General features: G+C 42.7%; 1 protein-coding gene across 3 annotated transcripts in view; it reads left to right on the top strand.

Moving 5' to 3' along the window:
- DNAAF11 (dynein axonemal assembly factor 11) overlaps nt 1-14,485 on the top strand; it is a 70,517-nt gene extending 56,032 nt beyond the window's left edge. For all 3 annotated transcript variants that reach the window (XM_077847279.1, XM_077847278.1, XM_077847277.1), the window contains 2 exons: nt 7,475-7,560; nt 14,086-14,485. In XM_077847279.1, the coding sequence (XP_077703405.1) occupies nt 7,475-7,560; nt 14,086-14,263 (264 nt within the window). In that variant the 3' untranslated portion in view covers nt 14,264-14,485. The remainder of the gene's footprint in view (nt 1-7,474; nt 7,561-14,085) is intronic.
- The last annotated feature ends 1,404 nt before the right edge of the window (nt 14,486-15,889 follow it).

Raw genomic sequence — 15,889 nt, 5'->3', positions numbered from 1 at the left:
TACCTCTTACCCTCACAGGTACAGCTGGTTAGCACTACCACCCAAACACATCTTGAATTCAGTAACTACCTCTGTCTTCCCAGCTCACCCTTGTCCACACCAGTGTCATCTTCTAGCTTGACCACCTCATAAGCCTGCTCCCTGTTTTCCCCACTTCCGTTCTTTCCACCTTTTAATCCTTTCCCCATACAAAAGAAAAAATGACCTTTTTAATTATTTTTTAAGATTTTATTTATTTATTAGGCACAGAGAGACAGAGAGAGAGAGGCAGAGACACAGGCAGAGGGAGAAGCAAGCTCCATGCAGGAAGCCCGACATGAGACTCGATCCCTGGTCTCCAGGATCATGCCCTGGGCTGAAGGTGGTGCTAAACCACTGAACCACCTGGGCTGCCCAAAATTACCTTTTTTAAAACATAAATCAGATTATTTTATTCTTATGCTTAAAACCCACCAATGGCTTTCCCTAGCACATCCCATAAGTGTGGCTTGTGAATCGCATCCAGAAAAACCCTGGGATCAGTAAGACTATTCTCAAAACTTGCCTGATCTTAAGAATCACCTGGACAGAGCTTGTTAAAAAAACTAGATTCCCAGGCCACTATCTGCAGGTACTAATTAGTTGTTGTGGAAATGTGTGTTTTAACAAGTACCCTGAGGTGTGAGAAACAGGGAGTAAGTCAGTTAAGGGTCTAATGAAAAGTCAGGAAACACTTAAGTACTGAAAAAATATATAGGAAGTATATACAGCAATGTGCCACATAGGAGTAAATCAGGAAATGTATTACATGGAAAATAGAAGATCTGAGATGCCAAAGAAGGGAGAGTAAGACCACCCAGAAACCCATAACATCAGGTGGCTACCTCCACTCCCAGGACAGAGGGAGGAGGTGGTGATGGTGGAAACCACGCATCAGCGTCACCTGAAAGAAACCAGAACCACAGAGGCCTCTTGGGCAGCCACAGAGTACACTCTACCACTGCTGGAGGAGGCATTCACGCAGGTAGGGACTGTGGGAGAGGCACCTGGAGCCTCTTTCTTAGACCACCAACCTCCCTCCAGTGTTTCTCGATGGGCACACCCAGCTGGAAGCCATGCAACGTGGGAAGCTGGGTAATGAGGCCTGGAGGGTCCATGTCCTTCATCTCCCCAGAGTGGAGCAGAAACAGGCCAACAAGTGGATACAGCAGCAAACAGGCTCAGCACCTGCATTGTGAGTTTGGATTCCATATCACATCCTCATTAAAATACCACAGAGGCTTAGCCTGGAGAGTATGAAAGTCAATTATTAGGGTTAAATTCTTTTAAGGGCAAATCTCCATTTGAACTTTCATATTCTCCTTATGCAGGGGCAAACTGTGAGTAATGGATTGTGTTTCATGCAAATGATGCCTTCGAAGACGATGGATAAGTGCTAGGTGATCCTGGATGCAGACTCTAAAACCTCCTTCCTGGGGGACAGAGGGAAGCTAGAGAAATATACACGTATACACGTAGTTGACAGGCCAACAGGAGCCCAGAAGAGCAGATTAGTTAGCCAGCAATTGACAAGTAAGTATTCTGACAATAAATGTGAGGACCAGGACACACATTTACCCAGTTCCCAACAAAATTACATGCCGTTAGTATTTTCAGAATAAAGTTTGGGGTGAGGAAGAAGCAATTGAACTGTAATAGTAAAAAAAAAAAAAAGTATATTTTTACCTAGTGATGAAGGAAGCACTTTCTTTCAAAAACCGCCATTCCACTGGACTTAATAATTTTGCTAACACCACACACTTTGGCTAATGAAAATAAGAGTACATTGAGAATAATGCTGTTTCAGCTGAGTTGAAAAAAAAATGCAGAGATTTTCATCACCTCCTGTGCAAAGTCCAAGGATCTTAAAGTAAAATTTCCTGAAACCTGACCTCTGCCTGCCTTGTTTCCACCTATATCTGCCCAACATTCTGTGCTAGTTTGTGTGGTCATTTACCTTCCTGTCTTTATTAAGGCTTTTTCTCTACCTGAAATGCTCTTCATTCCCTACATAATCTCCATCTTCTGGCAAATTCCTGCTTATTCTATAAAACTCATATCAAACCTCACATCCTCCAGTAAGCCTTCCCTGTCCCTTCCTCCCCTGTGCTCCCACACTAGTGTATGCATATATGCCTCAATTGCACTTTCTCCAGTGTATTTTAATTGCTTGTGTGTCTTCATGTCTCCTGAGATGTTCAGGGATAATTTTTCAATCCATCATTTCCATATCTACCACTTACTCCTACGTTTGGCATATACTAGATGCTCAGTAAATATTCCTTGAGAAGATTTAATGGAGATAATAGTGGAAACTGTGTTACAAAGTGAAAATCCAAGAAAAGAGCAATTTACTTCTGATTTTCCTGAAGACTATAATTTAAGAAACCAGGGTAAATTCCCAGAAGAAAAAATTAAAAGATTGTTTTATATTTTGTTCCTCAAGAAATATCTCTGGTTTAGGTTCCTTTTTCTTTGTTCATGTGCTCTTTTAATTTACCACTACAGCAAGCCTTCACCCGGAGTCGAGTGATTGTTTGCTCATTCTTATTCAGCTTCATATAAATAAAAAGTTGAACCATGTGAAATCACTGTTTTGTAGGTCAAAAAGTCAGGTATTGGTAATTTCTATGGTTCAACCTGAAGATAAGACTCAAGAGCTGGGTCTCTCGTTCTTGTGTCTGTTTACTAAATTTTACCTGGTGCACACAATCTGGGTTTCATAGTCTTAGTGATTTCTATAGCTGGGAAAAGCAACCACATTCATTTTGTTAAAGTAGAGGTCCATGGAAAAAGCCAAGACAACCATGGAACATTCCTCGGCTGTAAAAAAGAATGAAATCTTGCCATTTGCAATGATGTAGCTGGAACTAGAGGGTATTATGCTGAGTGAAATAAGTCAGCCAGATAAAGACAAATATCATATGATTTCACTCATGCAGAATTTAAAAAATTAAACAGATGAACACGGGGGAGAAAGTGAGGCAAAGTGTAAAACAGACTCTTACTATGAAGGACGAACTGAAGGTCACCGGAAGAGAGGTGGGTGGGGGATGGGCTAGATGGGGGATGGGCATTAAGGAGGGCCCTTGTGATGAGCACCAGGTGTTTGTATATAAGTAATGAATCACTAAATTCTTCTCCAGAAGCCAATATTACACTGTATGCTAAATAGAATTTAAATAAAAACTTGAAACAAAAAAAAATAAAGTACACTAAAAAAAAATAGGATGTAAGGGTGATACGACTATGACATCTGTCACCACATTGATTTAGCTGATCTGGCTGGGTAGGCGGGTGCCCCCTTCCTCCCTCACCATTCCATGTGCGTCCCTCCCAAAGCTTCGTGCTCAGTGGAATAGGATGACCTTTCCTGATGGAGAAGGACCATTCATCGGTCAAGGGTATAGGAGTAGCTGTGCTCCCCTGGTATAACCTCCAGACAAGTTCTCAAGGTCCATTTGTAGGAGAACATAGGGTAGTCAAGCTTCCAAGACTCCAGATACACCCAAATGAGGCACTGCATGCATCCAAATCAGGCAGATCCAAAGAAATGGACAGTCTGCCTTTCATTAATAAAGATAATAAAATAAAATAAAACATAAAAGTGGAGGGAGATTGTCTCCCTCCTGGGTGATGCCCCAGGAAGTCATGAGACTCCATCCCAGGGTAAATTTCAGCAAAAGCTGGAAAGTCGTCTGCCAGGAAAGCCTTAGAGGGGACTTTCGCCTCCTGCAGAGAAGGGGACTTGGTCACTACCTTCATGTTCACTCTCAACTTTCAACTGCATGAAATTGCATGACTCTATGTGAATTAAAGTAATACCACATCATTAAACGTTGATTTGTACCTTTGTGCCTGTCCCACAATTGAATTTTCAGGAAGCTGATTACATTTCTTTGTATGGATTCAGGAAACCATTAGGCCCCCAAGATCTAATTTATTGAACATATTTTGGCCCTTACAGCTCGTCCATCAGTCATCCCTAAACACACTTAGTACAAATGAATAAGATGTTTAGTGTCGATGAACATCACTTCCTAGAGAAAGAGCAGTGGCAGCACTGCAGGTATAATAGGAGAACCACGAGCAGTTTTTCAGGACCTGAACCTGCAGTCCTCTGCTGGGGAAAATCAGATCTCATCAGAAGTGCTTTGCCTGCCGTTCATATAAATATTGGTGTTTAAGACGACTTTTGGTGTTAATAGGAATGCTAGTGTCAATATTTTTCTTACTGATTTCTTAGTTCCTCCTAACTTTTAAACTTAAAAAGAATCCTTGGAACTAAATAAGCTGAAAATATCTTTTAAAAATAAGAAACACATTTAGATTCTGGTGCGCAGCAAATTCTCTGTGAAGAAAAGTTCCAAATTTGTGATTCTATTTGCATTTCCATAAACACAGTGAATCTTTGTCTGAGCTTATTATGTGACAAATAACAGTGTTAGAAACGGGGTGTTTTAAGACTCTAATTATGCATATCATTCTTGTTAGTGCATTTACAACGTGAAGCAATATAAAATTTGTACTTTTGGCTCAAGAGCTTTTTTCTTAAAACTGGCAATTTAATGATTCTTGACTAACATTGGCCTCATTTAATATAATTAAAATATTAAAAAATAAATGCAAAGGTGCCCCTGCTCTCCGGGAACAGATCTGAGAAGGAGATGACCGTGCAGAATGTCTGTGAGGGCATGCCCTCGGGACACCTGCCTGTGAGTGGGAGGGAAGAGCTGAGCCAGCAGCCCGATCAGGGATCAGAGAGTTTGGGATACAGGCTTCAAGTTCTCACAATCCCGTAAGGGTGCCAGGTCCCAGGCATGTTGAGGAAGGGGCAGAGACTTCCAGAACTGTAAAGGACACATAGTCAAGGGCCACAGGTGAATTAGGGGTAACTGGTGTGGATGGATGTCCTTCACCCTGAAGAAGAATCGGGCAGCCCACATATGCATTTGGGGCTCACCGTAACCATGTTCTCATCTCTTCTAGCTTGGTCAGCTAAAATTACGTAAATTTAAATAAAATTAAACCTCTGGTAGCTCAGGTGCACTAGCCACATTTCAGATGCTTGTTGGACAGCACAGAACATTTCTATCATTGCAGAAAATTCTAGTGGACAATGCTCCTCCACCCAACCATGCAGCCACGTCTCCCAGAGGTCCTGCTGCCTTCCTGAGACACTGCAGGAGGAAGGGGCCAGTTCTCATCACCCTAACATCAACAACCTCTCCCTCTGCTCCCCTCAGGTGTATCTTTTCCTTCCTGTTTGATATTAATATGACTTAATAAACCAGAACTGGGCTCAGCTACTAAAAAGTGTTTCCATGTCCATAAGGATAGGCCAGGGAGGTGAGGGCAGGAATATTTGTATTTATCACACTAGTTCAGTTAAAGAAAAGGAGGAACCCAGTTAAGTTTTAATATCAAAATAGTATAAACTGGGGAACCTGGGTGGCTCAGTGGGTTAAGCGTCTGCCTTTGGTCCAGGTCATGATCCTGGAGTCCCTGGATCTAGCCTGACATTGGGCTCCTTGCTCAGAGTGGAACCTGCTTCTTCCTCTGCTCCTTCTCTCTCTCTCTCTCTCTCTCTCTCTCTCTCTCTCCCCCTCCCCAAGTAAATAAATAAAAATAGTGTAAATATTCATACCTTACCAACATCAACGTCTGGAAATATAACATCAATCATTAGCCAGCAAGAAATTAATGCAAAACAAAACTATGACATTCATATTGTTTAACACCTAGCAAATAAAACATTATTAACAACAACAACAACAAAAAAACATGTTTGATGATAGTAGAATCTGCTTCATTGGGCAAACCTTTCCATGAGCCACCTCCTTTAATTATTCAGTAAACGTTGCATTGGTAGCTTTAGTGGCTGATTCCTCCATAGTATTCTTCTATATAAGTTTTTGTTGCAGACTGTACCTCTTTTAAAATGTTTCTGAGCAAACTCTTCCAGACTTGAAATGTCGCATCCATGGCACATCCAATATTCACTGTCCTTTCCTCGCAGGGTCTCAACAAAAGCCTGGCCATTGCACAGACCATTTGTGGTACTTACAGGTATTTTTTTCCCAGTCAGGTGTTCAGCACATACACTGAACTAGTGGAGCTTCAGCAGATCTTTCCTTTCTGCATCGCACATGGGCCCTCCCAAGGAGTGTATGGGAAGGGAAAGGCATGTTCCCTGTGTGCTTGTTCCTCTGTGTAAGGGAGCTGTACTAAGTCACACACACAAACGGATTCAATTGTAAAATATGATAGATAAATGTACCAGTGCACTGTCTAAAACACTGGTCTCATACCACAACATAGGGGGATTGCCATTGAGAGCTGGTTATCCATCAAGCACTCACCTACCCAGATTTTTTGTTGTTGTTAAAGACTTTATTTATTTATTCATGAGAGACACACACAGAGAGAGAGGCAGAGACACAGGCAGAGGGAGAAGCAGGCTCCATGCAGGGATCCCGATGTGGGACTCGATCCCGGGACTCCAGGATCACGTCCTGGGCCAAAGGCAGGTGCTAAACCACTGAGCCACCCAGGGATCCCCTCACCTCACCAGATCTGATGCTATAGCCCACCCTCAACCCCAGACTAGGATACATTCCTTCATCTCTTTGTTCACCATTCATTTCCTCAAAAGTTTATGTGACAAACAACGGGATAGGCTTTCTGGGGGCTCTGACCAGTGGGGCATACAATCAAGAATCGCTAGTCAAACGGGAAACAAGTTACCCCATCTAATAACCGGATTAAGCGGCCAGCACTCTGATGCAGAGGTTTGATAAAGCTTGGATGGGAAAATCTGGTTTAAGGTTGAGGCTACCTCGGTGCTTCCGATTCCCTTCCCGAACATGCATGGTGAGTCTAGCATGCTTGCCTGAGCTGGCAGATGGGAGTAGGGGTGGTGACCAGACCCTCAAAGTCCAAGCCTAGTCTGTTTCCCCATGGATCTGACCACTGCTGTGCAGCAAGTAAAGTCTCAAGCCCAACAGAGAAAGGGCAGCAGATGGCCCTCACCTGCAGAGGCGTGACCCTGCCCACCAGCTCGGCGTTCTACTGTAGCAGGTGCGCGGAGCGGGGCGGCCCAGAGGCAGTGTCTCAACCACATCTGTATCCCCTCCACCGCAAACGGTGTCTGGCATGTTGCTGGCTCTCAGAAAATATTTGTTGCATGAATTAATTCACCCTGTTCCCCCTGCTTGGCCTTTGGCAAATGAAGGATAACTTGTGGCTTTGCAAGATACAATTTGTGATATAACTTTCTCATACCACACAGGGGCTTAAAGTTAGACTCTTTTATAGAATATGTAGCAAAAATTAAAATTTTTTGGCTTCTTAAAAAAGTATATATATATATATGGAGAGAGAGAGAGAGAATATACTTTTGAGGATACATCGGAGAGTAATGTGCCACTTAGTATGTGTTGTATTTTTATTTCAGGTAGATGGAATAATCACAGGTTGGCGACCAACCTCAAAGTCTGGGAAGAGTACCGTGGACAGCCGCAGAGAGCCCACAAACCAAAGGTACCACCTCCCCAGCTGTCTTGAGCTTTATTATAGTTCTCTTCATTGTCATTTGGTGGCTACAATGCACCTTCCCCAAAGATACAATTATTAAAAGCTTAAAAATGATTTCTGCTATGAATGTTAATGTTTGTTCCCAAAACATAGACTCTCAATTTATAGGGCTCTTGATCCCTAAAAAACAAATGCGCGTACAGACGGGCCCCAATTTCTTGTGAGGAAAATGGTAAGGAGTGGTGAAGTCAGCACCGGTGACCGCTCACGTTTACTGAGCACTCACTTTGTATCAGGCACTATTCCGTGTGTTCCACCCATATTAACACACTTAGTGCTCCCTGTTTTTTTTTTTTTTTTAATTTATTTTTTATTGGTGTTCAATTTACTAACATACAGAATAACCCCCAGTGCCCGTCACCCATTCACCCCCACCCCCCGCCCTCCTCCCCTTCTACCACCCCTAGTTCGTTTCCCAGAGTTAGCAGTCTTTACGTTCTGTCTCCCTTTCTGATATTTCCCACACATTTCTTCTCCCTTCCCTTATATTCCCTTTCACTATTATTTATATTCCCCAAATGAATGAGAACATATAATGTTTGTCCTTCTCCGACTGACTTACTTCACTCAGCATAATACCCTCCAGTTCCATCCACGTTGAAGCAAATGGTGGGTATTTGTCATTTCTAATAGCTGAGTAATATCCTCAGTTTACCGATACGGCAAATGAGGGAGAGAAGCTCTGAATATCTGAGGGTCTGGAGGCCGTGACATGTTGGGGCAGCTCTGCTGAGCCCTGTTCATAATGCTGCTCATGCTGCCCATTCACGGCCTGCATGTCACTTCATAAATCCTAAAACTCTCAGGGCTGCAAGGGCCAAGAGACCCCACCATGTGCCCTCCTGTCAACCTCTCCTTACATGTCATCTGTGAGCCTCTGGCGTCAGCTTCTCTCTCACGGGATCCCTCCCCGCTCTCCATATTCCCTAGTGGCAAAAAGCCTCTCCTCCATTTCCCACCGAACATTCTAGCTTTCCCCCCTGAAGACCGTCAGAACAAAGCTCAGTTTCCATAAGCAAAGTATTCTGGACAAAGTTCTCCTTATTTCAGTTCTTCCTTAGAATGCACATCCCAGGCCTTTCAACTTTCCTTCTACTTGTCATGATTTCCAGACTCTTACCATCCAGATGGCAAAATCTATTTTGAACCCAGGCAAACTATCTTTGTGATACAAATGTATATGCTGAAATTATCATCACAAAAATACCTGAACAAGAGCTATATTTATGTCTTGCATAATATAAGCAGTTAGGCATTCACATATGCCAAGTCAACTGTGGAAGTTTTGTAGATTTTCGAACATGGGGTTTGTCTAACAACAGGTGTGGAGTTAATTCCTTCTGAAAGGTGGGTTGCTGGATTTAACCTTGGAGACCCACTCTCGTATTTCTCACTTTAGTGGCTTCCACGTCAGATATACGTGTAACTTACAGAGATTCTAGGGTATTGTGCTATCATGAATATTCATGGTCCTAATCAACCTCCAACAGCATCCACACATGTAGAGTGTGAATCCAGTTTGTGAGGAATCACAGGTATGGGAAGCCCAGTCATTGCAAACAGCGTGGAGCTGGTTTTCAGACCCAGGAAGATCACCCTAACAGTGTTTACAGCCTACATTATGTTAGCAAAGCCTCTCTTGTTCATTTTCATTACTAAGAAATAATCACCTCCCAGCCACGCATAGCATATCTGTGTGATGCTCCTTAATCATTGACAAACTTCACCAACCATCCACATCATCTTAGCCTCTGGCTGGGCAATCCCATGAGCCAAACAGCTGCCTGTGGAGGCTGCACTTGGGAATGAGGTCAGGCAGCTGTGAGTTTGAGGGGGAGGAGGATGGAAGACATAGTGATACACCAGGAGGGCCAGAATAGGCCCGCCGACTCTCTGATAGCCAGTGACCTCTTTCCTCTTGCTGTGCAGACAGAGTGACTGGAGGGAGAAGATCCATGGAGTGAGGTTCTTTTCATTGAGACTGGAGGGGATCATGTTTTATGGGGGAGGTAACCAAGCCTGTGAACTCTTGTGGTCCCGTGACACTGTCTGATCAAGGAGGACGCAGAACTTGCTCAGAAGCTCAGAATGGGTTTATTGATGTTGAGTGCCTACTCTGTGCGACGTGATACCATCCATCCCCCGTCTTTCATCTTCAAAATAAGAGAAAACCCAGTTATTCCTAATGGACTGAGACTGAAAGAGATTAATTTGCCCAAGATCACAAAACTGCTAAGTGATAGTAGAGCCAGAATTATAAATCTTAGTACATTCTTGGGCTTGCTTTTCTACTCTCTTCATGGTGTCTTTTTTTTTTTTTTTTAATAGACTTTTTTTTCTTTAGAGCTGTCTTAGGTTCACAGGAAAATTGAGTGAAAAGCATAGAATTTCCCATATATGTCTGCTGCCCCCACTCATGCACAGTCTTCCCCTCTGTCATCATCCACCACCAGAGTGGTACATTTGTTGCAACTAATGAACCTACATTAATACACATCATTATTATGCAAAATTTATAGTTTACATTAGGGTTCAAACGTGGGGTTGTTCATTCTGTGGGCTTTGACAAATATATAATGATATGTATCCATGTCATAGCATCATACAGAGTAGTTTCACTGCCCTAAAAATACCTGTGCTTCACCCATTCATCCCTCTCTCCTCCACCCCAACCCCTAGCAATGATCGATCTTTTTACTGTCTCTATGTTTTACCTTTTCCAGGATGTCCTGGAGTTGGAATCATACAGCATATATATAGCCTTTCCAGATTGGCTTCTTTCACTTAGTAGTATACATTTAGGGCTCCTCCATGTCTTTTCATGACTTGAGAGTGTATTCCTTTTTAGTGCTGAATAATATTCTGTTATCTGAATGGACCACAATTTATTTATCCATTCACCTACTGAAAGACATCTTGGTTGCTTCCAGTTTGGGGCAATTATGAATCAAGCTGCTATAAACACTGTGTGTTGGTCTTTGTGTGGACATAAGTTCTCAACTCCTTTGGGTGAATACCAAGAAGTGTGATTGCTGGATCGCATGGTTAAGGGTACATTTAGCTATATAAGAAACTGCCAACGTGTCTTCCACAGTGACTGTACCACTTTACGTCCCTGCTAGGAATGTCTCAGAGTTCCTGTTGCTCTTCATTTTTGCCAGCATTCTGTGGTGTCAACGTTCTGGACTTTGGCCATTCTAATATGCATGTACTAGCATCTCCTTGTTGTTTTAATTTGCATTTCCCTGATGACATATGGTCTGGAGCATCTTTTCATTTGCTTATTTGCCAACTGTACATCTTCGCTGGTGAGGTGTCTGTGAAGGTCCGTGGTGCTTCTTTCAAACACACTGTTTTCTTATTATTGTGTTTGAGGAGTTCTTTGTATGTTTTGGATAACAGTCATTCATCAGATGTTTTTCGCAAATATTTTCCCCCAGTCTGTGGCTTGTCTTGTCATTCTCCCAAAATTATCTCTCATGGAGCAGAAGTTTTTAATTTTAATGAAATCCAGCTTGTCAGTTATTTCTTTCATGGATCATGCCTTTGCTGTTGTATCTAAAATGGTGTTGCCATACTCGGATTGGTTAGCTCTTCTCTTATGTTCTTTTCTAGGAGTTTTACAGTTTTGTGTTTTGTATTTAGGTCAGTGATCTATTTTGAGTTAATTCTTATGAAGGCTGCAAGGTTTGTGTCCAGATTCATGTTACATATACCCATATTGTATTATTTTTTTAGGCATGTGATATTTTGATGCTATCGTAAATGTGTTTTATTGCTAGTATATAGATTTCCAATTAATGTTTTACTGTGGTAAAATACATATAACATAAAATTCACCATCTTAAGTATTTGAAAGGGGCACTTAGTGTATTCACAATATTGTACAACCATCACCACTATGTAATGCACTTCTATGTTTGGTTTCGTAACGAGCAACCTTACCGACCTTCTATTTTATTAATTTGTTGGTTCTTTTGGATTTTCTATATGTCTATAGATAATGGTGACTTTCTTTCTTCCTGATCCTGTATTTTATATTTCTTTTTCATGCTTAGTGCATAAGGAAAGGCACCAGTACAATGTGGAATGGAGATGAGGAGCAGGCATCTCTGTCGGATAGCCAATCCCAGAGAAAAAGTTCAACATTATACTACTAAGTCTGAAACATTTTATTAGTTTAATAATTCATGCTTTCCTATTCATAATTTGAGGTTTTTAGTTTCTATTTGTGTTCTTGTTGTTTATGGTGGTTCCTATGCAAAGTACCATTTTTCCTGGAGTGCTTGTTACTTTTGATGGCAAACTGCTCCATTGCCTTAGAAAATAGTTTGAGGGCTTCTCAGAAGCCTGGGAGGTGCTCAGCCAGGAGGCATTGGCATGTGCTTTGGGGCAGACCCTACCTGAGGACACTGCCAGTTTGGAACCACCTCACTCTAAATTCAAGATCGATGGTTTTTAACCATGGCTGCTATAAGCACATGAAGCACCAGCTGTGGTGACAACTCAGCCCTTTTCTGTCCCACTCTCCTCACAGTCCCTTGGGAGGTAGGCAGAGTGGGTTTATTTTTCATTCACTCATACATGATACAAAAACCTTCTGGTAGAGAGGGCATCCTGTCGGGCTGCCTACTTGGCATGCTCAGGACCTTGACCTCTGTTCCTACACTCTAGAAGGTCAGCAAGACCAAAAAGCACCCCTCTAGGGCCTCAGCAAATTCCCTCAGGGCAAAGGTGTGGCTTTGGGGATTCACTTCCTCCCTGGTTCCTCCTTTCACTGAATTCTGACCATAGGGTTCCTTATTATCTTGTCACATCTTTCATGATCTCCCTAATGTTTTCAGTGGGAGGTGGAAATCCTTGGTCCAAATAGTCTAGCCTTCTATATTACCAGAAGAAAGTTCTTTCCTTATGTTCTTTAATAAAAGGAATCAATCCTTAATGTGTTTTATGCCTAATGATTTTAGACCTTTTCTTTTGCTATTTTCTGTGGTAGTAAATATATTCATTTTGCCTTCCAGTTATTTTTACTAGACTCCAGAGGTTCTGGTTCTGACAGTCAGGTAGTGGGTAAAACTGATGATGGGCATCTGTCATTTCAGGCATCTGACATTGAGGGAGGAAAGAGCAAGGGACAAAAGCTCCTCATTTTGGGATTAGCATGATCCACAGGTGCCCCTGGCCTATCTGTTCGCTGTCTATTACCCAGACACTCATGACCAATTAAAGTCCTGCACGCAAATTATTCCTCACAATGTCTGAAGTGGATGAGCCACAGATAACTGAACTGGCTGAGGTCAGGGTCTATTGCTAAGATCCAGAAGTTGTGGGGCAAGAGGTATATGCCTGGAAGTGAGATAGGCTGCTTTTCCTCAAAGTCAACATAATTATAATAGATGAATTTACATATTTACCTAATTAAGCCACAGATATGATAGCCTTTTAAATAAGAGTATGGGGATTAAAAAGTAGAGCTATATTTAATAATGACTATAATGTCGGTCTTTGGAAACTATTATTTCCTGGATAGTTTGTAGTGTGCAATCTGGGTCTTCAGAATATTTATGGTTTATACTCTTTGTATACATTACACTTTCCTTCAGTGGGTCCATGTGTATTAGTCAAAATATTGAGAAGAATTAAAAATTCGAGTGCCTCCAGGATAGGCAGTGGCAGGAATGAGGGGGAAGGGTTACAAGTACAACAGAGGCTTACACTCTCCAGAGTTGAGTTGAACCTTCCTCCCTGCCATGCATTGCATCTGAAGGGCTCCTGGATGATGCTGCCTGTGATTTTCTGTAGGTCAGAGATAATGTCTTATTTAATTTTATGATTGCACAATAGTACAATATTTTTTCATTTATTTAACATGTATTCAGTAAAGCTATATACCAAAGATACAAGAGAAATTGATAGAGAGAGCTTTCTCAGCACCTGAGTGTATATAAATGTCCCTGCATGCAGGCTGAATCATCTGAAGCAGCAGGGTCCAGGAGCCTGATTAGCTACATGCAGGAATAAGACCTGCCCATGGTGCTTCTGTTATTGATCCTGGCTGTGGGGTTCGCCTGCTGTATTATTGAAAGATTCTCAGATGCAGGGCATCTGGCTGGCTTAGTCAGTAGAGCATTCAGCTCTTGATCTCAGGTTGTGAATTCGAGCCCCATGTTGGGTGTAGAGATTGCTTAAAAATAAAATCTTTAAAAAAGGAAATAAATACATATTTTCAGGTGAGTAGAGTCTCCCAGCCCACCTCCCCTTGCTATCATGCAACAGCACTTTACTTGTCCACTCTTGCTCCTACAAGGCTCTGAGCTACTTGAAACCAGGGACGGTCTCTTATTGTGTCTCTATGCTCTAAGGATAGCTCTTGCTGATGTTTGCTGAATAAATGAATGAATGAATTGACTCTGTTTGAAATTTAATTTAAAATGGCATCTCAATTTCCTCTTGCCTTTTTTGCTCTTACAGAAGCAAACAAATTGAGAAACTAGAAGTAGATCCTAGCAAGCGTTCCATCCCTGATGTGGCTAACATAGTTCAAGAGAAAAAACACAGGCTCCAAAGAGTTCGAGCTGAACCCAAAATTATACCAAGTGAGGAAAATCCTGACTTTGAAGATAACCCTGAAGTGCCTCCATTGATTTGAAACATCAGGCTGCATCAACAGACTCACCAGACCCAGTTTTTCCTCAGTGCAGTGTGTGTGTATACCACTTATGGGGTAAACAGAGTTATTTATCAACGTTACTACTTCAGTATTTCGACTTCTATTTTATACAGTAATATTCTTAAACTAGCTAAAACTTCAAATGTATACCTTAAAATGCTATAACTCATTTGTCTATAATAAAATGTTGGCTATTGCAAATGTTCTGTAAATCATAGAACTATTACATTAAGATGTTGATTTTCAATCACAGGACTGGCTGCTAATGCAGAGAGATGAAGTCAGAGATAAAAGGCCTGATTATTAAATTGGTACTGCAGCAAATTGGTCAAGCTCAGAAGTTAAAACCGTAATTTCAGATCAAATTGCAATGTGTTAATATGATTTTAGCAGTGTTTCAATTTTCTTCTCATGGCTATTGGTGGTAATGCCTTGGAATGATGAAGAGGAGAGCGAGCAAGGGTAGGAAGGGAGAGCCTCTAAGGCTGTAGATACAGGCTTGGCATCCACAAAATGAGGAGAAGAAGGTGGAAGGAAGGGGAAGGAGAATGGGCTGAAGGGAGCCTCAGAAGACAGTGCAGCTCTTAAAGAACCCCAGCCACTGGAAAAAAAAAAAAAAAAAAAAACCCAGCCAGCCCAGCAGGAGCTTTAGCACAGGGTTGTCCACAGGAGATGAGCCTGTTGGGTCAAGGATGAGACTCTTGGGCAGAGTAGTGCCATGTCCTCAGTTCGATCCTGCTGAGCGTGGCCTCCAAGGGACTTTGGGGGTGAAGGTGGATGAATGTTGGTCTTTGGAGAGAGCTGTTACCTTTCTGTGAGCTTCACCTCCGATTTGGGGTTCCTCCTCTGTAGCCCAAGCTTAGCGAGAGGGCCTTCAAAGGGAGTTTTGAAGTACGTCCTGAAGTTGGGGATGCACAAACTGGTGCCTGAGAAACCAAAACTGACAGGGGGCTGGAGTCCCATCCTGCCAGGAGAATCATCCGTGGGACCAGAGAAAAGCTGTGCCAGAGGAGTGGAGAGTGTGGCCCTCACCCACAGCTGGCTGGGGGCAGGAAGGTGTGAGCCTTTTCTAAGGACCAGATGTGGGTTGTCATGGGCTGCATGTGGGGCTGAGAAAGGAAGCTCAGAGGACTGGCCAGGACTGGGGATGTTGGAGAGGAGCAAACGGGGAGCCTCTGAAGAACTCATGAAAGGGGGGTTCTCCAGAGGAAGACAAGTCAGTTTCATCCGTCCTCTAGGCTGGCAGAGCAGGAAGCCCGGCCAGGCCGTGTGAGGACCATCATTCCTGTACCAGTCAAGGTCCTGGCAGTTCCTAGCCTTGGACTTGAATGGATAAAGAGAGGAAGTGGTCACTTGGCCCCAGAGGGACAGCTGAGGACGGTAGACAACTGGCAGGAACTGGGACTTTCTTCCAGGATGCAGCCCACAGGGACAAGCTGGGGGAATAAACATTTGACCTTACTTTCCTCCTCCCCTCCAATCTCTTGATAGATTCTCACTGGCCATAAACCCAACCAGAAGCAAGGGGCAAGGGAGCCTGTCTGTGTGGCCTCCAGAGGCCATGCCCTAGGGTCCACAGCATGGGGGAGGCCGCAATGGACGGAG

The sequence above is a fragment of the Canis aureus genome, chromosome 14 (genome assembly GCF_053574225.1).
Source record: "Canis aureus isolate CA01 chromosome 14, VMU_Caureus_v.1.0, whole genome shotgun sequence".
Classification (NCBI taxonomy): Eukaryota; Metazoa; Chordata; class Mammalia; order Carnivora; family Canidae; genus Canis; species Canis aureus.
This window is presented reverse-complemented; position numbering and strand designations above follow the sequence as displayed.